Source organism: Eubalaena glacialis, chromosome 1 (assembly GCF_028564815.1).
Source record: "Eubalaena glacialis isolate mEubGla1 chromosome 1, mEubGla1.1.hap2.+ XY, whole genome shotgun sequence".
NCBI classification, from domain to species: domain Eukaryota; kingdom Metazoa; phylum Chordata; class Mammalia; order Artiodactyla; family Balaenidae; genus Eubalaena; species Eubalaena glacialis.
In genome coordinates this window covers 211,392,108-211,415,996 of record NC_083716.1, presented here as the reverse complement: position 1 = coordinate 211,415,996, position 23,889 = coordinate 211,392,108, and the positions used below count along the sequence as shown (strand labels likewise).

Genomic DNA, 23,889 nt, shown 5'->3' with positions numbered 1-23,889 from the left:
CAAACTGTGTTTGTTCTATAAAGTAGAACTCTCGAAATATTGTGATATGGAGTCCCACATAATCAGGAGAGACAGGTGAGAAGGGCGATTAAGGTGGATATGTTTCTTCCATTATGAATTCAATATAAGTTTCTCATTTCAGAATAAGTACCAAATTCTGCAATCATTCCAAAAGTGGAAGTTCAGCTCACATTGCATTTTGGGGAAGCTTTAACCACACTAACCATTTAAGGTCAAGCAAACAACCGGTCAACCCTCACAACGTGCGTAGTTCGGCTAAGAGATAATAGGGTCTCTATCTATACATCTCTATATGTTAGCGCCGTAACGCAATCCGGGTCCTCCTCTCACCACTGCAGCTAGGCAGACGGACACCCTCTCTCCAAGCCACATGGGAAGTCTCACGTTTAAGCCCCCAAGCAAGTTGCCGGCTCCTGCCTGCACCCCGCGTCTACAAGGATTCCCTTTATTGTCTTTAACACACTCTCCAGCAAAACGTCCAGTTCCAATCATCTCTAACTGCGAATCTGACCCCCGCCCGGTCCCCGGAGCCGGGTCAGAAGGCTGGGCGGGCGGGGTGGGGCGGGGCGCGGCGGCACGCACTGGGGCGCCGGCGGGGCTGGGGGCGGGGACTGCGCGCGGCGCGCGACGGGGGGGCAGGCCGCTGTTTTCGCGCATTCCCCTTTGTTCTGCTCCATTGTGTGGCGCTTCCTCCTCTGGCGCTTCTTCTCTGCACCCTGGCAGCCTGTGGGGAATTCGTGAAGGGGCTTTTGGTGACTTTTTCTTTCTTCCTCCCTCCCCCCAACCCCCCGGTTTATTTTTGAGGAAGTGAGGAACTCTTTTGCGCTGCCCCGCCCTCGCGGTTCCCTGCCCCCGGGCCTAGAAGGGAGGCGGAGTGGGAAGCGGCCTGCCCTCCTCCCCACGCCGGCTTCCTCGTCCTCCCGCCTCGCTCTTCCTCCGGGAGGCATCCTAACCCCGCATTCTGGACTTTCACCTCCTGACCGGCCGCGTCCACGCCAGAACGGCGATACGCGACCCTCTCCCCTCTGAGGGGCGCAGGCTCCGGCCGCCTGGGGCTCCACCTGGCGCCCAAGGGAAGGTCGGAGGCCGGCGTGCGGCCCGAGCCCAGTCGCCTCGGCGTCCCGGGAGCCGGTGCAAGTGTCGCCGCGACCCTCCCAGTCCCTCGCGCTTGCACTCCCCGACCGCCGCACGGCCTCTTCGGCCCCCTTATATAGCCCTCTAAAAATAGCTCGCCTCGCACCGCCTTGTAAGGCAGCAGGGAGATTCGCAGCGTGCCAATCCGCGCCCGCCGCCAGGGCCAAGCCCCGCCCCAGGCCCTGCTCCACGCTGCCCATTGGTCCTCAGTGACTTCATGAGCCCCCTGTTTACCATACATGGTCACACGCGGCCTAATGGACGCCCTCCTCCGAGATCCCACGGCTGCGCGGAGAGCCGGGCGGAGGGAGGGAGTTTGGGGAGGGGGAAGAGCAGGAGGAGGAGAAAAGGAGGGGGGGGGGGGAGAGACTACAAACTAGCAAGGATGGGGGTGGGGGTGGGGAGGGAAGGAAAGGGGGGGAGAGAAGCGATCGCGAGAAAAAAAAAATGCCACCTCCCAAAATAAAGAGCAAAGATTGCATTAGGAGCGAACAGCGCTGCAGAAATAGATGGCAGCTTCGTGTCAGTGAGTTTGCATCCCCCTTCCTGATCCACGAGCTGGAGTGATTAGAGCCCTGGAAGGGAATTGTTACTCCCGTGAAGTCCCCTTTTCCTGGCAGCCGTCTGCACTGTACACGCTGGATGCCTCTCTCCATCCACCCCACTCAGTCTCTCCTCTCTCACCTCCTCTCTCCCTCTCTTCTGCATTGATTTTTTTTTTTTTTTTCCTTTTTAGTTGACTGAAACAAAACAAAACAAAAGGGCCACTGGATGTCTGCCTCCTTGGGGGGTGAGCCAGACAGACTGACAAACAAACAGACCCAACTGTGTTCGGGGGAGGGTTTCTCCTCCCGTTTTGCCCGGCAGCAGCAGCATGGACGTGTTGGCTAGTTATAGTATATTCCAGGAGCTACAACTTGTCCACGACACCGGCTACTTCTCAGCTTTGCCATCCCTGGAGGAGACCTGGCAGCAGGTGAATGATTTAAATTACTTGTGTAAATCGTGTGGTGGCGGCGGAGACGCAGGGGCTGCGTTGGTGTGGGCTTGGGGTTGAATTTTGTTTGTTTGTTTGTTTAATTCCCCCCCCCCCCCTTTTGGCTGTCTGTTGTTTAAAATGTTTTCGGAAACAGTCATATGCTTACCTCTCCACCCACTCCCTAACCCCTTACTGTGCTGAGCTGAGCGGCCGGTCCGAGCTGCCTGCGTTTCAGTCACCAACACACATCCTTGCGCACACGTTGTGCGGCTCACTGCCCCCCAGCAGAGACCTGCCTAACTTCTGGGGTTCGGAGGAGCCGGGTGGGAAGGTGGTTTGGGGCTTTACGAGCCATCACAGACAGGTACCGCGTCCCTACATGCAGGAGCTCTACCTCCTTGGTACCTTAAATCAGGTTCATCTCTTTCAACTGGTGCTAAGGACCGTCAGATGGGGGGTAGGGGGTAGGAGCAAAGCGGAGTGTTTTCCTAGTAATTAGCGAGTATCAGTAAAGAATAGGAACTTGATTTTGAGATTAGAAGGTGGGCAGGAGGAAGAGGAGCCCAGTGGTAAAGGATACTCAAAGATATCTCGGAAGAGGATGGGAAGATGTATCTATCTCATGCTGACCGTGCATTGTAGGTTTCCCCAGTGCGGTGTCTTCGGAAGGAGAACACCCTCTGTGGGTGTCCTTGCTTCTCTTTCGTTTGGTGTGCCTCTCCACTTGCACAACCTCCGACAAAGGGTGGTGTGTGCTTCCATGCCTCTGACTTTGTTTTAGAGGACTAGTCAAGAAACTCCTAAGATGCTGAAGGGCACCGATGCCAAGTTGGCTAGGTGTCCCAGTGAGGGGGAAGCGGGGCTGGTGACAAGTTCACTGGGCTTTGTGAAGTGGAATAAAGAAAGTGCTGGTTAGTGGAAAGTGCTAGATCTGCTGCGGAAACAGTGGTTTTCTCAGTAAGGATTAGGAGCTGCTGAGGGGACATCCTGCAGGAAAGATGGTGGGTGGGGATGGAGGGACACGAACATTCTTTCAGAATTCTACAGTGTGCATCATGAAACGTGCAAGAAGACAGTTCGGATTTGCACATTGGAAGTGTGAACGTGCACAGTCCGTCTGGGAGAAACGTGCTTGCCCTTGGGGAGGGCGGCAAGAGGCTTGGTGTGTGGCTGCTCATGTAACTTCTCTGCTCCGTGACAGCAGCTTGTTAAGGCTAATGAACAGCTGAATTTCCTCTGCCAGGATCCAAAGAGGGATTTGCCAGTTTGAGCCTGGGATGTAACAGTTGCTGTTTTAGCGAGTGAGGTTTGGCTTTTGGTATAAAGAGCCTATCCTGTGTACCATTGTTGCTAGTTGCTGTTCTCCCCTGATTTCGAGGCTGGAGTTTCTCCAGGTACTGGCCTCTGGTGTCTGTGCTTCCACACATACATTCCTGCCCAAGGATGCTGGCAGATGTGTTTGACTTTGTCTTTCTCTAAACGCACGCACAGCTCACATGTTTCTAGCAGAAGGCATTTCTCCAGTGCATCCTTTCCCCCATCCTTGATGAGACTATCTCAGGAAGGGTCTCAGTAGAGCTTTTTCCTCCTTTTATTTCACATGCTAATTAAACCAAAAGGTTGCCAGAATTTCATTTTCTGAAATAGTCTTCATTTCACACTGTCAGTCCACTGGTGTTGAATCGGTTGCCTATTAACAACTGTCTAGACAGGTTAGGGAAGAGAATCTGTTGATTTAGTCAGCCTGCCCAAGGCAGCCCTTGTTTGTGACTAACTGTTAAGCAGGGTTGGAGGGAAGAAAGTTGGCTTTATTTGTTACAACGTTCCCTCCTGATGAATCACCCAACTTTGTTTTGGTTCAAGATTTCACAGTAGTAAAGCCTGCTTTGGGGGAAGGCCTCTCCAGAGGAAACCTGCTTTTCTAGATCTGGTTAGAGCATCCTTGAGAAAGTCTAGATCTGTAAAGAAACATCATTGGTTTGATAACGAGAAGATGTATTGGATCTTTTGTTTCCTTAGAAGCCTTCTCCGCTTCCCACCCACCTCATCCTTCATCTCACCTCCTTCAGGGCATCTCTAGCTTAGTTTGTATCTGTGGGCAAAGAAATTTTCACCCCCCTATTTCTTGCCTTAATCCTCTCCTACTGCCAACTGCCCTCAGCTTAAAACCCTTTGCCAAGCTCTTTCAGAGGCATGCTCATAATCCATACTGAAACATAACTTGTGAGGACACGGTCCTAAATGAGATATCATTCCAAGGAGCTTTCTTCTGTGGACTCTGTAGTCACAGATGCTTTCTGTAAAGGTGACTGTGACTCCAAGTTCATGCTGATGACATAACCTCCAACCTCTGTCTCTTCCTTCCTCCCTCTACCTGCCCCCTCCCTCTTGCCTCTTCTGAGTATAAAGGAGGGGAGTGTGGTTATATGCAACTGTTGGTTCTAAATCAACCATCACATGGTGAAATTTTAAGGCTTCTTTGCTCAAATCAGCTCAAGAAGGTTGCTACAAAGAACCCCAGGCAGGAGGAAGTTTCCTGATGCTCGGGGGTAATCAAATTTTAGAGGTCAAATGAGGAGCAGTTATTAGATGTAGTCCTGAAAGTGAACAGTGTACCTTGAGGAGATGAGCCAAGTACAGAGATTCCAATAGTCTGATTTGGTTCGTAAGAAAGAGTGGCTTGGATGATAAACTCAAGAACAGCTGTGCATTTGAAAATTAAGGATGGACTCTTTGGAGATTTTATTTTAAACTCAAGTCTGGGGTAATTGTTCTGCTTAATAGTCAGTGAGCTTGTCATGGCCCTCCTGTCACAGGGGTCATCATTTTGACATTGGGTTTTTGGGCAATAATGTCTTAGCCTCATACAGCTCCAACTATGAAAACCATTGTTGGTGTAATTTTTAAATCCACATGGACATCCTACATTAACAGCTCTCCATTCCTGGGCCCTGACTGCATACTTAAGCATTTGGCCCAAGTAACATCATCCCTGCCTGTCATATAACTGTAAATTACACTGTGCTTATGTGGTCTATTATTTTATGGAATTCCGCTGACGCACAACTCTTGAGGCTACCAGCCTTAAGCTCTTTGGAAACTTGCAGGAAAATTTCCAAGAGCTGTCTGAGCAAAAGTAGGAAAAAGCCAAAGGTAGGACAGAAACTAAGAGTAGCGTATAGGGTACCACTTGATGATGGATAAAGGGGGACCCATTCATGAGTTTTGTTGCCATTAGAAATCATGATTTTTCTGGACCCACTGCTGACTTGGAAAATAAAAAAGGATTTGGTACAATACTGATGGTTATTTTTCTTTGGGAAGCTACAAAGACTTTTAGAATTTGGATATATTCTTTATACCTAGACTGCTATTTCATGAGTGCGGGTCAAGTAATGATGTTCTAAGTCTTATTTGCACTTAGCTTTGCTTCATGCCATTGAGGAGCATGGTATGTTTACTTGAAAACTCTTATGGAATTATGCTTGTTGTTAATGCTGATTCATAATTGGCAGATGGGGTCAGTTTCAGGCCTCCTTTTTGCTCAGAGAAAATTTTCCACTGCTACTGGAAACAAATAAATAAATCATAGAACATTCTTCCCTCCTCCCCCATTCCCCCATTGTTTTAAACTAATGGCATACTTGGCTACTGTAAGAACTACAGTGTCCCCATAACACTGCAATTTCATCTTGGTTTCAGGCACCCTGAAACACTTTTTACAAGGGCCTTTGGTATGAAGCATCTCTAGGGGACAACTTACAAAAATGGTTGCCTGCCAAGAACAGCCTCATGGTGCAAGGGATGGGATTTGATCTGTGAGCTACATCGCTTCTCCTACGTTGGGATCTTGCCTTTGCACTGCCTTCTACAGGCCCGAGCAGCCTGGTGCTGTCTCAGCCAGAAAGACAAAGCAAACTGTAGGGTCCCTGCATCCGCAGGTTTGCCTCTGTCCCCAATTTGCAGAAAACCTTGTCATGAATTAGAATTTCTTGGCAACAGCACCACCCAGGGAAATTTGTAGACACAAAGGAGCCTTGCTAACCACACTGAAAGGATAAAATAGCTGGCTTTTTTTTTTTTCTTTTTTGTATGTGATTTGTGTGCTCTTTAGTTACCATAACTCTATTTTTTTTTTTAAATTTGAAACAGTGACTTGATAGATGAAAAAAAAATTCAGAACTGCCCCTGTTCTCCAGATTTTCTAAATAAGGATGCAGCCATTCAATAAATGTAGCTTTACAAATGAAAGCACATGTGAATGCCATCTATCACACAGTTGGCCTTTCCATGTTCTTTTTAATTTTAATTTCCATGTTCTTTTTAATAGATACATCTTTGTGTAGATTTAGGGACTCTCAAACATTATCACTCAGTCTACCTGTTTGCAGTTCGGTATTTTAAAGTGAGTGAATGTTACAACGCAGATGTTTTTACTACATCTGTCTTTAGTTGGGGGGATAAAGGAAGTGGTGACTTCTTTGTTCTCCATGAAACTCCCACCCCCACTCCCTACCCTGAGGAGGATGTGATGTTGGGGTCCAATCCATTTAAAGGGCAGAGCAGAAGATGTGACACCTCACCCTGAAATGATTTATGTATGGGGATGTCAGAGACCTTCAGCGTTCAAAATGTGCTCTTCCTCTCTCCCAGCCCATTCTAAATATAAATGCCAGTGGGGGCTATTTGCCTCTCCACTTAAATGGGAATAGTTTAGAGAAGGTCCTAATGGAGCTTTCAGTAGCCATTCTCTTATAAATCTTCAGATTCTTCTCCCTTCAGAGAATTCCTGTATTTTAACTTTTTGAGTACAAGAAGGCAATGCAGTCTTCTTTAATCGCTGTGTGCTTATTTGGGAGAGAAGATGGTTTCCTCTGGCCAGTCCGAACTGGCTCATGTTGATAGGATAGCTGGCCAGATGGGGTGGCAGACGCCCGCTATCTCTGCAGTTTGTCGGTAGTGTGCAACGGGTTTTAAATCACCTTTGCTGGACTCCATGATTGGTGAATGCAGAGAACGCCTCTGTGATTCCGGTTCACTCAATCTATCAGTTAGCATGTATGTTTGGAATTGGGATTTGCTGAAAGTTTAGGACAGCTCCCCAACGTAACCTGAGCGGTGCCAGAAGGGTGAGGGGTGGAGATTTATCTCCCTACAAATAAACCCCTTTGTTTCCCCAAATTAGCTGAGTGCTTGCTTAGCATTAACAGGTGGAAATATTTTAACCCAAATTGCCAAACCTTACCTAGTACAGTGATTAGGAAGCTCTATAAGTACTAATGGTGTTAAAGTCGGTGGAACAAGATACAGCATCTAATCATTAATGTCACATGCAACATCCACAAGTTAAGAAACACTCCTCCGCCCAGTTACATTGTGTGCTCATTTTAGAGCGTCCACATGAGAAGCTGTCCTTACTCAGTTTAATTTAAGTGTTCCCCAAATCAAATATTGCATTACTGGAACAGGCTTTTACCTAAGATTGGTCATGATCTTGTTGCTCTCCCTTCTTGTTCCTTGACCTTCATTTGCTGCTGCTAATTTGGAGAATCATTTCTCCTGCCTCGAATCCTTTTTGTTTTCCTCACTTGGTATTTTGCTGTGATCCTGAGAACTTGGTCCTGCTAAGTGTATTGTGTCCGTTGCACTGTCCATTAGAGCAGCTTCCAGCTGCCCCATCCACCGCATGCGTGACATAGACATGGACAGCGGGGGGTTAGCAGCAGCTTTGTGATCAGTCCAGAATCAGTCTGCTTGAGGTGGGTGTGACTTCTGATTTCATAGTGATACCATTCCTGACTGAGCATTACTGGAACAGGCTTTTACCTAAGATTGGTCATGCCTCTGAGCTGGTAGAGGCAGTCAGTCACACCTTGTGGGCTTTTCTCTGTTTATATTAAAATATGGAAAATATTTCGCAGTCAGTACTTCATTCCTTTGCTCTAGTTATGTGCAAAATACTGTTTGGGTGATGCGAATTTGAATTGGATATAGTTCTGCCCTCTATGAGCTTGACTTCAGTAGGGGAGAGTGAGCATGTCCAGAATTAAGTAATACAGTATTAGAACAGGATTGCCAAAAAAAAAGAGATTTTTAAGTCCAGTGTTTGAACACTGACCCATGCCTCTCTGTACTTACCCACCTCATTACAACCTTGCTTATAAAACATACTTGAGATTTACTAAGTTTTCTTAGGCTTTTTTAGCTAATGGTGTAATGGGGCTGGTGGCCCTTTTAGGGCAGATGAGTTGACAGTGTGAATGAATACACATGTCCGTAATGGCCAGGAAACAGCATCCATGTCTGTGTCATTCGGAAATGATTATAGGTAATTAAAATAATTAATGCAATATCTATTTCTGAATATGGGTTTATTGACATTTCCTGAGGTCATATTGAAAGTCAGGCCCCAGGCCTTGTACCAAAGCTAGACCCAGAGAATCTTAGAATTTCAAATCCTGAAAGGGTCTTGGTGTCTTTAACTCTAAAACACTATGCTAGGACCAAATGATTGTTGAAGCCAGATGAGGCATTGAACCTTCCAAGGTCACCCAGCTGTTGTTAACATGGATGGTGGTCCCAGGCCCAGTACTCTTTCAGATACCCAAATCAGTTTGCTTGCTTTTCATCACACTGTTCTGAATATACTTTGAGTCACTTCTTATCTTTCCTCCTCTCTCTTTCCCCCTCTCCCCTTAAAGGGAAGCAAGAAAACCCCCATTTTACTTTGAACAATACTAGTACATGGAATTTTGGAATTGTCTGGGCCCTAAACCAAGCTATTGAATATCTTGGAGAAAGCTTATGTGTGTAATTTAATCTCTTTTCCATTTTTAATAATGTGTGGTAACCTGGAAAATGTACACTGTACTGAAAAAACAAAACAAAAGCCCCCAATTACAACTCCAGCCTTATGAAAAAAAGTACTGTCACTTAAATGATAACAAACGGAGTGAGAGTAAGGAGGGTGCATTGAGATGTATGCGGTAGGGAGTTGGATGGATGATAGAACTGGGGTTTTATGTGGAAAGCGTCAAATGCGAAGTTTTGAAATGCTTTGTCTCTGACAACTTGCCAACAAAGGGACTGCGTGAAACTGTAGCAGTTATCATGCGCCAATTCAGAAAAATCTCTTTTGAAGTGTTTTAAAATTTCTTGAGAGGGTTGGATGGGCAGTGAGGTGGTAATGTTTTACAAATTTAAACAAAAAACATTGCACATTGTGATAAGCAGTTGGGAAGAGAGTCAACTTCTGTGCAGTTTTTAAAAAGTCCTTATGGGGTGGGAGGGTGAAGCCAAGGCTCAATTTTCACAGTGTCCCTAGTGAGGAGGGGAAACGCAGGGCGCTCTTCACTCTGCTCAGTGACTTTTGGCCCTTCTCCACCCAATCTCTAGTGTAGTTATGATGGTGAAAATTCTCTCTTGGAACTTGGCTCACAGATTGGTTTCACCTCTAAGATCTTAGAAACTGAAGATTTCTTCCCAAATGGAGACTTCTTTATTTCTTCAAAGCTGTAATCTACAACTCCAACTCCAATATTTTCCTGAGTTTCAGGCCCACATTTTTGAACTGGAAACCTGGGGCTGACACTTAAGGCTTTTGAGGTTGTCCCATGAAGACCTCAGCTGAATATGTCCCAAAGCTTGAACTCATCAACTTCTTTCCTCCTTTTCCTGGCTTCCCTGTTTCTTTTATTGAGTTGACCTTTCTTCTGTGATCCAGGTTTGAAGGTCCAGCCATCTTTGGCTCCTCTCTTTCCCTTCACTCTGATTGGTTGAAAAATCCCATTGATTTGGTTCTTACAGTACTTCACCATGGTCTTCCACTTTCTTCTTGCTCTGCCATTGCCCCAGGGCAGCTCCATCACCTCCCCTGGACTGACTTACTACCTCCATCACCATGTTTCAAACTGTCAATGGGGCCCTCTTTTACATACGATGAGGCCAAACGTCTAAGAGTCACGATGTTCCAAGACTGGGTCTAGGTAGTAGTCAAAAGTTTCCCCCTTTGTTACCATGTGCAGTAACCGCCATCCAAATCGAATGACTGTACTTTTCCTGCTTCTCTCTTCATTTATGTCATTTCCTTCAACCTTTTCCTTTTTCTTCCTCTTTGAGTCTCTTTGTCCAAATTCTACCCATCCTTTAACTTTCAGATGGTTGCCACATCTTCCAAGAAACTCCCTCCCTTTCCCTTGGCCAACAGTAATTGCTGCTGTTTCTATACTCTTGTGTAGAACTTTTTACTTCCTCATGATGCTTTTCAGTTTTGTCCTGTAGTATAGTTTTTCTTTTCTTTTTTTTCCCCATTGCCTTATTTGTCCAGTTAGGTTGTATGATTTAGAGCAGAGTCCATGCCTTTGTTATAATTTTGATAATAAACTTTTAATACATAATCCTTCAGGTTCTTAGAAAGCCTTGCACGTGGTAGATACTCAATAGATATTTAAGGCTTATGATGTGACTTAAGATTTGACTATGTCTGTAGTAATGGTTCACAACTGTGGCTGCATCCCAGACCAGTTAAATCAGTATTCCTTTGGGTGGAACCCAGGTATCAGTGTTGTTTTGTTTTTGTTTGTTTATAAATTTATTTTATTTATTTATTTATTTTTGACTGCGTTGGGTCTTCGTTGCTGCGCATGGGCTTTCTCTAGTTGCAGTGAGCAGGGGCTACTCTTCGTTGCAGTGTGTGGGCTTCTCATTGCGGTGGATTCTCTTGTTGTGGAGCACGGGCTCTAGGCGTGCAGGCTTCAGTAGTTGTGGCACGTGGGCTCAGTAGTTGTGGCTCACGGGCTCTAGATCGCAGGCTCAGTAATTGTGGCGCCCAGGCTTAGTTGCTTCACGGCATGTGGGATCTTCCTGGAACCTGTGTCCTCTGCATTGGCAGGTGGATTCTTAACCACTGCGCCACCAGGGAACTCCCTCAGTGTTTTTTTAAAGCTTCTGGGTGATTCCAATATGCAGCCAAGGCTTTGAGCCATTAATCTATAGAGGGTTAATATCAGAGATATCAGAGTTGCAGGTGGCTACTACTTATATGGAAATATTTCATTTCTTGTGTAACTTGGAATCTAAGTGTAATAGAGGTTTATAATAAAGCAGGACAGTGGTGGATGTACTTCATCCAGCTCCTTGGTTAATAGCAACTGTCCAAGTGTTGTTTCATCTTTCTTGTTTTACTTTCCCTTACCCTAAAGTGTTTCTCATTTAGCTCACATTGCCTATGACCCACTAGAGGTTTGCTTAACCTGGTCAAATTCCATTTCTGGTACCTTTGTGGTGGTGGGCATTAAACTCCAACCATGCCGTGCTTCAAATAATTCATTCTCAGCAGGCTCTCGACCATGATTTTCCACTTACCTCAGCCTGCTCTGTGGTTTTAAAGGGATGGACGCATGCACGAACATTTGTTGGATGATGCCAGATAGGCATTAGGTAGCAGGTCTACATATTTCTTCCTGACCTCACTGTTTGCAAGTAGACTCTGTTTATAAAGAATTTCAAAGGACCCATGTTTCTAGTAAGAGGAGCAAAAATAAACTGTGGAAGAATTGCCGCTGAGGACATTCAGGCAAGGAGGCTGCCTCCTCGTCCATAGAAGGCTTTAGCTCTTGTGGTAATGACTGTGGGCATGTGGCGATGTTCACAAAGAAGCCTTAGAAATGCCTCTATTTCAAACTGTGATGTTTGCAAAAATGTATGTACTGTAGCTACATCCTTTCATCTATAAACTGTCTTTGATGGGGGTACGGTTGGCAAGAGAGAACATCATGAGAGGAGCTCAGAGCTTAGGGTTGAAGGATGTCTTTTGGAAAGCTCAACCCAGCCGTGAAAATGGCAATTAGCTGTGGAGCAATTGCTCTGCGAGGAAGTGCCCGCCTGCTCCTGACCCCGCTTTCACACTCACCTTCCAGAGCCGAGGTAGCAGGAATTCAATGGAGTGGTCACAGTGCTGGCTCTTATTTTTGGAGAGGCGGCAAATTCGCTCATCACACAAAGGAGTGGAAATAGATTGCCCCATCCCTACCTTTTGAGCTCTTAGTGTTTGTTCATATGGCCACTGTAGACCCTGTTAATAGAGCACAGTTCCTGCCTAAGGGGTGAAGGATGTCTTCTGCGAGGGGGCCTCTGTGCAGAACCGATTCTCCAGTGAGCTCCCTGAGATGCTGCTCAATGTCAGACTGCGTCTCTGGCTTTGCTTTCTGCGTTCCAAGATGGCTCGGCCCTCCCCTGTGCATTTGCCTCCCTATATCAAGGTTCTTGCTTTCTTTGATATGGACCAAGATATGATTTCCTCTATGACGGAGATGTTCATGTTGGCTTGTGAGAGTCTAACAAACATCTGTATTGAGTTTTTTTTCTTAAGGGCTCAGGGTGTTTTGCTCAGGATCTCTTGTCATTGGCACATTCTTTTTGTAACTAAGGAACAGACAGGTATTACAGAATTTCCCTTTCAGAGGTGAGAAAATTGGGGCAGAGGAAGATTAAGCAAGTTGTCTTAATGTGGCCACAAAGCAAATGAGTTGCAAAACCAGTGGTGGAACACACTTCCCTCTTCCTTCTTTCCACTTGGCTATTCTGCCTATTATCGTAATAAGCATCATAATAATATCTAATATCTGTCATATATATCCTAGAGATGATCTCATCTGAGCACTTTATGTGCATCATTTCATTTAATCCTCACACCAACCCTGTGAGATACATATTCTTCTTATCCCCACTTTACAGATGGAGATGTTGAGGTTCGAGTTATTAAATGACTTTGCCTAAAGTCACACAACTTGGAAGTGGTTGAGCCAGAATGCAAACCCGGGCAGTATGCTCAGGACTCCGAATTTTTACATTTATACTGACTCCTAGTTAGGCAGGAGACACCAGGGCAAGAGCCAAAGGTCATGGCCTGGGACTCAGTGGAACTGTACGGGTTTGAACGGCTTTCTGGTCTGCTTTCTGGGCCTTGGTTTTCTCATCTGAAAAAGAACTGGGTTGTGCTAGGGCTCCTTAATGTCATAGTGTTTGTAGTAGTCAAATTACACGAGGCGTTGAAATCAGGCAGAGCTGGAACCTTGAGAAAGTCACCTAACGTCTCTGAGTCTCATTCTGTCATGAGTGGAATGGAGTTAATAATGCCTAGGTAAGGGCAGGCCTGTTGGCTCTCTGGCCCAGTGTCTGGTACATGGCATCCACTCAACAAATGCTCTTTCCTTCCCCGTTTTCAACCATCCTTCCTCCCATTAAAAACAGTGCAGAGTGACACAATGCTCTTTTTCTAAATAGTATCACTGGTCTCTCTAAGATCCCAGTGATTCTGGAGTGTCTAAGAGAAGGTGAATGATGAAAGGCCAGGCCAGGGAGAATGCTGGGCATTGGACATGGTGTTCCTTTATCCATCCCACAAGAGAGCTCTCACGAAGTCACTGGTGCTTAGAAGTGGGGAAATACTAGCAATATCCATTGTCCCCCCAAAACTCAGCCTCCTTTGATATCCTTGGAATTTGTTTGACTTGCTCACACAAATGTCCAACTCGTTCCCTTTCTTTCCAGTCTTACTTCTGACTTACTTCCCTTAAGTTTTTCCAGCATGCGGTTATTTTTCTTTACGAGCCAGAATTAGGCACATATACTATAATATAGTGCTGGTTACTACACCTGCCTTTTCTGCCTTACCTGATGACTGAGCTTACAGCAGCTTATGAGAGTGAATCAGGTTTTATGAGATCTATAAATATCTCCGGTAGGATTTTTATTTCATTTCCCCCCCTTCAAGTAAGACATAATGGAAGCAATCACATACACAAGGAATATTCTTTCTGTGATAAAGTGGGTGTTTTTGAATTGGCCTCTGAAAAGCAATAATTTGATGTGTTTGTTCATGTTGGGAGTTTTATGGGGGAGGGGGAAGGATCACGCATACGCCGCTATAAAACTCGAATGTTATTTCCTCATGTTGAAGGTTTAGCCCAGCACCTATGGGGAGATTTATGTCGGAGATGCCAGCCCTGTGTGCAGACTGCATTTCCTCCTCCTGAGGAGTGTGCATTTGTGTTTTCTTAGACACATAGAATCCAGGGAAGGAAAGTCCCATTGGCTGGCAGGAGGGGGCTCCCAGAAAGAAGGTTTCCAGTTCTTTGTCTCATCTGTTTCCAGCTGCCCCAAGGGAGGATGTTCTCATCCTTCTCTGCACTTCGTGGATTTCCTAGGAAGATTTCACACCATTTCATGTATCTCAGTGAGATTTTTTTCCCTTGGTATTTCCCTTTTTAAAAAAAAGAGTCTTAAACTTATCCAATTTTTTAAAATGTACTATTCCCCAGTACCAAGTATGGAAAGGATTTTCCTTACCTTGCTCTTTGAGGAGTGTCTAGAAGGAACCTTGAACATGTAACTTTAAAGAATCCATTAAAAAAAAAGAAAAAGCCATGAGAGTTCTATGTGCCTCGTTTTTCCTGTCTGGAATATGGAAGTCAGGAGCTCCATTTGCCATCTTACTCAGGACCATTGTGACAAAGTTAATTATGGATTTAACAATTGTTTTTGAAAAATTGAATATCTGACTCTGACTACTTAGGATTTTTTAATTTATTTTTTTGGTACAACCTCTCCTTGCATACATACATCTTCCCCCAGTTCTCAGAAGCTTTGTGTTTAGCTAGATGATAATATACTTTGGCCTCTGAAAGAATAACCCATGTGAACTTAGTACACCTGATCCAAGGGCATGCAGGATTTTTGCCTTAATGTCATTTCATTTTTTCTATTTAACTTCATCTCAGTGTGTAATATAATCCTATCATTTTGGCTCTGCTACCTACAAACACTATTCCGTGCTTATCATCCAATAATGTGACTTCTCTGGTCCTCAGTTTCCTCACGTGTATATAGTAGCGTAGAGTTAGGAATAGTCAGCGATCAGAGATACAAACAGGAAGGTCCTGGGATAAACTGGCTTCAAGAGCTGTTTTATTTGGCCAGCATACATATTTCAATTTCTTTTTAATTGGAATGCTTTTAGACAGATATGCACTCTTCAATTAACCTTGTCTCCACTATTTCTACCTCGCTTTGTTTCTGATCTCTGGCCAGGTGAGCATGCATTTGGGTTTGTGACCCCCAGACTGGCAGCTCTCTAAGTCACCTTCCCCTCCAAAACGCTGTGATTTGGGGACAACCTTTATATATTTATCAGTCTCAAGCTGGCTTGATTACTACTCTTACCTGGAATCCATTTTCATTTCTTTTTAGATTTCTCTGCCTTGTTGAATGTCTTTGTTTGGGATTCTGTTTTATAAAGCAGATTCCAAATTGCTTCTCAATTTATCCTAGTCATCCAGGTTCTGTTGTAGATCATCGAAATCTGGGTTGGAAAAGACCATCTGGTTTACCCCTCTCCCCGCCTGGGCTGAGCAGTGTCTGCAGAGCATGTTTATTACTTGGTATTTGCAACATTTTCCAATTTGGAAACTGACTCTATGGTTCCTGAGCTTGCAGCCTCTTCTTGGTGGAAATGGGAGTGAAATGGGACAATACCAAACAAAAAGTTCTTTTGGTCAAACAGCCCTCATTAACAAATGACTGCCATTGTCACTGTTTCTATTGTCACTCCTGAGACCCAACTGGTCAGTGGTGGGAAAAACTCCTTTTTGTGGTAGAAAAACATGTAACCATTTCTGAGGTTTCTTAGTCTTGACATAGAAGCATGTTGTACGGAACCCCATTAACTGCTTTAACTGCTTATTTTGTGTGGAAGTAGATTTTATATGACTTGTTTCACTGAGGAAGTGATGCTTTTTGTGTGAAGAACTCCAGGGCATTATAATAAAGTACTTTCCTGAGAATCAAGTAATTTGCATTTTTTCCTACGCTTGGCACTCAAATACTGCCAACAAGGCACTTGGCCTTCATTTTCTAATGCTTTCAGGATGCTGGTCTACATTAGGGGTGTTTAAAAAAATTTATTCTTTTGTATTGGCTCCCTGATATTACTAAGGATATCATTTAGGTTGACCAGCTGGTGATTTTCAGGGTCATTCTTTTCCTGTTAAAAAAACCCCGTCATTCCATTAAATTACTTGATGCAGGGTGTTTCTCCTTTTCTCCAATCTCCAATTACTTTTTCTTTCTTTCTTTTTTTTTTTCTTTTTTAAAAACTCTGAGTGTTAAGTAAAGGTCCAGGTTCATTATCTTGTTAACATATATATTAATTAATTTTTTTAACTAATAGCTGTTTATCTTACTGTGTGAATTGGCAGCTATTAAAATATTTCTGAAAAATATCCCTAGAAAGGAAGAAAGAAAGAAAAGAAAGATAGAAGATAAGGAAAAGAAAAGGAAAAAGGAAAGAAAGACATTATGTGGGCTTCAAATGTCGTTGCACAGTTCTTCTGTGAAAGAGAAGCAGAATGCAAACCATTTGTCTTCCTATCCAGGATGTGCCTGCCTACATTTTCCTCCTGTTTTTGCATTCATGATCTCTTTTTTTATGCTCCCTATTCATAGAGACTAGGATTTTACAAATATTAGAATTTGAGGACCATTAGACATCTCACTGCAATCTGTTTTCTTCTCCTCAATTTGTGGGTAACCTGCCTGAGCTTTAGAGGACATTATTTAAGTCCAAGCCAGTATTGGACCATCAAGAACTGTGAGCCCCCTTTCAATATTTTATTTATTTATTTTTCAAACTTTTATTGAAGTATAATTGATTTACAATGTTGTGTTACTTTCAGGTGTACAGCAAAGTGATTCAGTTATACATACACACACACACACACACACACACACACACACTTTTTCAGATTCTTTTCCATCATAGGCTATTTTAAGATACTGAGTATAGTTCCCTGTGCTATACAGTAGGTCCTTGTTGGTTATCTATTTTATATATAGTAGTTTGTATATGTTAATCCCAAACTCACAATGTATCCCTTTTCAGTATTTCAGATGCATTCTCATGTTAACACAATGCGTGGTATAGCATGGCTCAAGGCAGTGCTTCTCAAAGGGTGGGCTGCACTCGTGGGCTTCTGTGAGCACAGCCTTAAATAACAACAGAATCACCTTGGGAGGCCTTACTATTCCCTTTTTAGTTTTCTTTCAATCCTTCTGACTAACTCAAGGAGAAAGACTCAGCTTTGTGGTAGTATGTCTTTAAGGCTTGATAATCTTTTCTTCTCCGCCTTCTTCTCTGTCCTGTCCTCCCTCCCTCCCTTTGTTCCTTCCTTCTTGCCTCTTTTTCTTTCCTCCCTCCCTCCCTCCCTTCCTTCCTCCCTTCCTTTCTTTCTTTCTCTCTTTCTCTCTCTTTCTTTCTTTCTTTCTCTCTCTCTTTCTTCCTCCCTCCCTCCCCCCTCCCTCCCCCCTCCCCCCCTTCCTCCCTCCCTCCCTTCCTTCCTACCTTCCTTCTGACTTCAGATCCCAGACCCAGAGATTTTGACAGGCAAACATCCAGCTAAAAGTTAATAATATCATTTTGGCTTTATTGTTTTTAATTTTATGATTATCTTTTATTGATGAACATTTACAGGAAGAGTATTTTAAAATATATTCAGCCTTAATACATAATGCCTTAGTGAGGCAATTAAAAATGTAAATAATAGGGAAATGATTACACAGATGGAATGCTGATTTGGTAAAAATGTATGAAGGTGGACTGAAATGAAGTTTGAGGAATGCTGGTGTGGTAGAAAATCAAGGGACTTGGAGTCAGAAAACTGGAATTAGGCCTGACTTTGTAAGTATAAACCAGGGCAAATTGCTAAGCTGCATTTTCCCATCTGCAGTGTGGGGTTTATAATAATAGGATTCTTATAATCAAATGATATATGGCTGTGAAAGTGCTTTGTAAACTGTCATATGCTATATAATGTTATTGTTTTCTATTCTGTGACAGGGGAGGCTTTAGTTTCAAACCTTAAACTAGCACTCCTTGTTGACTTTCTTCTTCCTTATGATTTCTATTTAGTGTTCTCAGCAGGGATATAGTAGCTTCTTACTTGTTCAAATGGGGCTATTACTTGTGCCTTAATTATGGCACTTTGAAAAATCTTCCTACTGGTTTTCTAGAAGTGGGGACATAATTTCTAATTTCTTTGTGTGTGTGTGCTAGCTTTTAAATAAATTTTGAAAAAGTAAACTTAGTATCTAATTTATAGTATGTCAGAACTTCTAGATTAAGATAATACATTTAGCTTAATTGATTTTTTAAGATAAATTTTTAAAAGTTAGAATATTTTACCACGCTCATGAAACAATTGTGCGCATTTGTGTGTGTATGTGTGTTGGTGCCCAAGGATGAAGGAAGTTTGGATTTTGTGTAGAAAGGAGAACCCTGGGGACAGTTTGCTTCTGAAAGTGGAAGTCTGGGTGGCTAAAATGACTCATTCACAATGTCTGTCACATGTTGTTAGATGATAAGAAGATGGGGACTTGCCTGGATAGGAAGTCCTAGACTTACCAGGACCTTTCAGCTGACTTACAGGGAAACCCAGCTTCTGCTACACAAGGATTGGAGTGACAGAGCAGCATACGTGCTCTCTGGGACATGGACTTTTATCCTGCCCAAGACAACCCTAGTACGAGGTAACTGTAGATAAGAAGGGAGGTTGATCTCTCTGACATGAAGACCACACTATTGTTGGTCAAGCTCCATGAATGCTTCAACTCAGGCTGCTCAGATCTCCATGCTGCTGAAGACAGGTGCCATATTGACAAGAATTTGGGGGCCTGGAGTGTCAGGTCCAAAGGCCCACTCTCATACTGCCTCATCTGGAGCACTGGTGGAAATGAGGGTGCATCTGGATCACTGTCTATGAGGCCACTAGGGTTTTAGCCCATCCCTGTTTTGGGGGGTTGAGTAGCTCTGTCTTTCTACGTTCCTTCAAAGCGAAGGCTTGCAACTTCGATGGCCCTGGGGAGCAGCCCATGTGGTGGCTTGGCACGGGCCTCTCTTGCTCTGCCTGCCTGGGTCAGATGGCAGCCACGGCCCTCCCCTCACCCTAGGTAGAGTTGGAGGGGGTCCCTGAAGCTCACAGCTGCCTGTTTGCCCTGGCTGCCGATTTTCAAGGGGAAGTGGAGATGGAGAGGGACAGGAATCTACTTCTGTAGGGGTTTGTCAGGACATACCTTTGGCTCAACCTCCCACATGAGAAATTTGATTCTGGGGTCAGGAATGTGACAAAACACTTAGGTATGCAGCTGGATTTTTGCCATCAATGTGATTTGCAGGAAAGTGTGGCCATAAAATGCTTGAGATCATGAATTGGATGGACTCCCCATCTGGAGAGCCATACCTTTCCCTGCAAAATTAAATATTTATGTACTTTTAAAGTTTAGTTTTGATTTTTTTAAAAGAGGATAGAAACGCACTCAACTATTAAGAAAAAAAACATAAATTGCTTCAGATCTAGTGGTAACATTTTCAAGTTTGCAACAAACAGCTTTATTGGAAAACATTGTTTTGTTCTTTAAAGAAAATCAAACCCATCCTGAGATGTTGCAAGACGCGGCTGATGCTATAGTCCTGGCCAGTGAACACCATGGAAGCAGCAGAGGCTGGGGCTGGCGTCGGCACATTATATTATCAGAGAGCTTTGTCACCATCTGTTACTCCGTGTCCTCTCGCTTTCAGGTTCCTCCACTGTGGCTTTCCCCGTCAAGTGCTAACTTATTTCATTTTAAAAACACTTTTTATTTTGAAATAATTATAGACTCATAGTAAGTTGCAAAAACAATACAGAGTCCCGTGTTTCCCCCAGTGGCGACATCTTATTCTATAGCTATCAGATGACTTACTTCATTTTGAGGCACTTGCTCTGAGGGAGTCGGACGGGTGTGGTAGGAGGGAACACCTTGGAAAGCAGGGTGACGTCCTTATGGGGCAAAGGGAGCTGTGGGCAGGGGGCAGAGGGGGAATCGAGAAGGAATCCAGGCCATCCCCTCCCCAGCCTCTTTGTACCTGGGACCTCTCAGCTGTCAAAATGAAAAGCCAATTACCCTCTGTGTAAATGAGAAAAAAGAAGAAATAAAACTGTCTATTTGCTGATATGCATAACATTTCAAATAAAAGGATATACATAAGTACTTATTGACAGTTTTGAGGAGAAGGAGGAGAGGGTGCTGGGAGATAGAAAAGGGAGATTTTACTTTTTATACCTTTTCTGTTCTGTTTAAATGTTTTTGACCTTCACATATGGTCATTACTTTTAATTTTTTTAAGACAGTCCTGGTGATGGAGTGATGGGCCACTTACATTTTCCTCGTGTTATACATATATATATATATTTTAGTCTTGTGTTCATTTAAAAAATACCAAGCCTCTTGAGAAGATCAATAATTATCAACAATTTGGACTGTTGACAGTTGTCTATAATTATACCACGATTGCCGTTATTTTAGTGGGACCAATAAATTAACCCCACCTCTCCCCTCCCTAACCTATTTGAGAAAACAGATACGGGAACCAGAGAGAGAGAGGTTAAATATCAGGTCTCAAACTGATAAAGCTGGGTTTGGACCCCGCTGGGCGGTGCCGTGTCACTCTGGCTTCCCAGTATTTACCGTAGCCCTCCCGCTGGTGGCCTGCGGGCTGGCCCGTCCACGGGAAGCGTGTGCTCCACAGAACAGCAGGTTGCCAGCCTCGCCTGCCTACCTGGCCCCTCCGTGCTTCCCCCGCGGCAGGTGGCAGAACCTTCCAGGAAGAGGTCAGGGCAGCAAGAGAGGAGCATGGGCTCCGGTATGTTTTCTTTTCTTAATGTTTTTTCTCCCAGTATCACTGATCACTTTCTTTCTTGGGCAGGAGTGAGGGAAGGAAGTAAAAAGAAGTTCGGAAGCTTTACTTCCAGGATGTCCTGGGAGATATTTACTTCTGGAAGAGGGAGCCCTGTGGAAGGGCTGGAAGAGGGGGAGCCCTGTGCCTCTGTGGAATTCCAGAGGAGGGCAGGGAGAAGCCCAGCACAGCAAGGGGAGGAGCTCAGGGTGCAGAAGGAAGACTGGAAGCAGCAGTGACAGTTTTACATTGGTCTGACTCAGGGGCGGGGCTCAAGGGTCCATTGTCTTAGGCCCTTGTCCTCAAGGAACACTGGCCGGAAAGGAACCAGGAGCAGTCAGGGAAGGGGAGTGACCCAGAGTGTGTTCGGTTCTAGTGTGTCCTGAATTCCCCCGACCTCACCCTGCAAGTAAAAATGGAAAGAATTTGAAGACTGTAGGCAGGTAGCCTTAACAGAAGAGTGGCGGAGGTGGAGAGATGAGAACAGAAGAATCCTGTGTCTCCAAAACACTCTGGTTGTGGAGACTGCTTTGTCCCTTACCTCTCCACCTGCCCACTTACCTCTCCTTGGCCACTTCACGTCAGAACAGAACTCACTCCTAGTCCCTGAAGTCAGCTGGTGCTTGCTGATCAGAGTTTGTCATCCACCAATAAGGGGTGAAGGAGTCGGAATAGTCACACTCGTCTGTAATAAACCATTGGGATTCTTGGGAAGGAAGTAGAGAATGTTCAATTCTGTAGTTGTGCTTCATTTCTCCTCTGTGATTTTTGTTTGGTTCTCTTTCTTTAGGATTTTCTCAGTGATGTCTTGTCCATGAATAGCTGTTAGTTGTTCTTCTTGTGAAGTCTGAAACCACCTATATTACCATCTTAGTGATGTCACTCTTCTGGTTCTTTTTCTTTAATGTATTCATTTAATTCCTCTCTTTCTCCTTCTCTTCCTTCCTTGAGGGCTTTTGATGTGCCAAGCATTGTGCTAGGCGCTGAGAATGTAGTAGTGACCCAAACAGATATTGTCCCTGCTGTCATGGAGCTGAGAGTCTAGAGGTGGACCCAGAAGATAAATGGATACATATGGATGTATGCATTGTGATTGGCATATAAGGAAAAGAATAGGGTGTCAGGAGAGAACATTTCTTCAGTGACTTTCCCAGTCACATCTGAAATAGTTAAGGAATTTTCCTATTCATCTCATAGCTTTTTTATATACTTCCCAAAATGTTCTTCTCAAACCCTTTTCCTGGAAGTGTATAGTTACCACTCAAAAAGGAAATCTAAAATGGAACAGACATTTTGGGTTGAGGGTACTTACAACCTTTAGACACCTGTATTTCATTTATTACTAGTCTCCTCCTGGGTATATAAATTCTCTTCTATGTATGTAGCTGGAGTTTTAACATTGCTAAACAAAGAGGTTGTCATGCTCTGTATCCTATATGTATTGTTACTGTTTGAGTAAGTATATTTTTGTTTAAAGGGTTTTTTTTAACCTCAACTCTTTTTTCTAATAGATTTATTTTATTCCTTTCATAGGAAAAAAAAACGAGGGAAGTAAAGAAAAGGAAAAGCTAATGGGTCTTTTCATGTCACACAGCAAATCATGGCAGGCAAGAGATTTTGACTAAGCATGTCAGTTAAGGCTTTAATGATACGTTACTGTACAGCACTTCCTTAATAAAATCTGTATATGAAGAAGCAGTAGGTAATTTATGGTCATCAGTGGTAGCAGTTTTAAAAATATACAGATACGATGCACATTCTGTTCCTTAAGTTCTGCCTCAGGATTGGTGAGTTGCCATCGCGTCCTGTTGAGTGATGTGAATAATATCGATAAACGTATCGGGTCGTATTTGTCTGATTCTGGCTTGGTACATAGCTAAAGGGAAAAAAACCTTTCTGGGAAGAGTGATGCTTCTTTAAACAGCAAATGGATTGAATTGATATAAGTATGATTTGCAACAGGGGATGCTTAACCTTCTATCTAGAATCAAATGCCGGAATTAGAGATGCTGAAGACAACAGTGACTTTAACAGCAGTAAGACTTTTGCTTGATCTGCATGATTGGAAGAAGGATTTGGGGATAAAGATGTATCTGAAAACTTAACTTTGCTTACCTTTAACATCTGCCAGTTTTCAGCCTTGCAGTGACAGTTACTGGCATTACCGTGGGATGGTGGCAGGGTACTGGAGAGAGCAAGGTACATCTTCGTGTGAAGGAAAGCATGAAATGAACCTTGTTCATCGGGTGTGCATGAGATTTGTTGACACTGACTTGGTGATGGAGGCAGTTGAATTGGGTCATGTGACCTATGAGAGGGAAGCAGTGACTCCCAGCTGGTTGGGAGTCCTAAGCAAATCAGAAGGGACACAAGCGTAGGGCTGGTGGTTTCATTTCCATGCAGCTATAACAAAAGCTCTGTATTTTCTTCTGGTGAAAACATTGGAAAATGTTCATTTTGGTACTTGTAGGTGACCCAGGAAAACAAGTTGAAAAGTTAGCAACAGTGGGATGCTGTAAAACTTGTGACTCAACATTTGTATGATGTTTTTGAAACTTTTGCCTTGGGTTAGCCGCCTGGCATGACTTTTTGGAAGTCTGCACTAAACAATAACTCTTTGTCATTCAGACCTAGCTTGGCCTACCTGTACTTCCTTCCACTATGACAGCTCCTTGACCAAGGGCAAGATTTTTATGGGGGTGGGGGAGGTGCTATATCAATACTGGCTTCATCTGTAGAGCTTAAACGCATTTGCCTCCTGAGAGTTAAGACTTTAATGAGGCATCCTTTCCCTTGGAGCCAGCCTGCCTTTCTGCCGTCTTTGCTCTCCACCAAGGCAGAGAGCAAAGCCTTCTGTTATGATATTGCGGAGTTAATAATGCTGCTCTATTGATTTTATGAGGCTCTCAGTCACAGGGGAATGTATGGGGGATGGGGCCAGCACTCACAGTGCGCTTCCTCCAACTCTCTTTCCAGCCCTGGAGCTTTT

At 44.0% G+C, this 23,889-nt stretch overlaps 1 protein-coding gene across 2 annotated transcripts in view; it reads left to right on the top strand.

The window, feature by feature from the left end:
* The first annotated feature begins 1,583 nt into the window (after positions 1–1,583).
* KLF7 (KLF transcription factor 7) overlaps positions 1,584–23,889 on the top strand; it is a 111,082-nt gene continuing 88,776 nt past the window's right edge. The window contains exons 1-2 of one of the 2 annotated variants that reach the window (XM_061186788.1): positions 1,584–1,681; positions 1,892–2,131. In XM_061186788.1, the coding sequence (XP_061042771.1) occupies positions 2,030–2,131 (102 nt within the window). In that variant the 5' untranslated portion in view covers positions 1,584–1,681; positions 1,892–2,029. Of the gene's footprint in view, positions 2,132–23,889 lie in introns of both variants that reach the window. The other variant, XM_061186779.1, reaches the window with a different exon arrangement.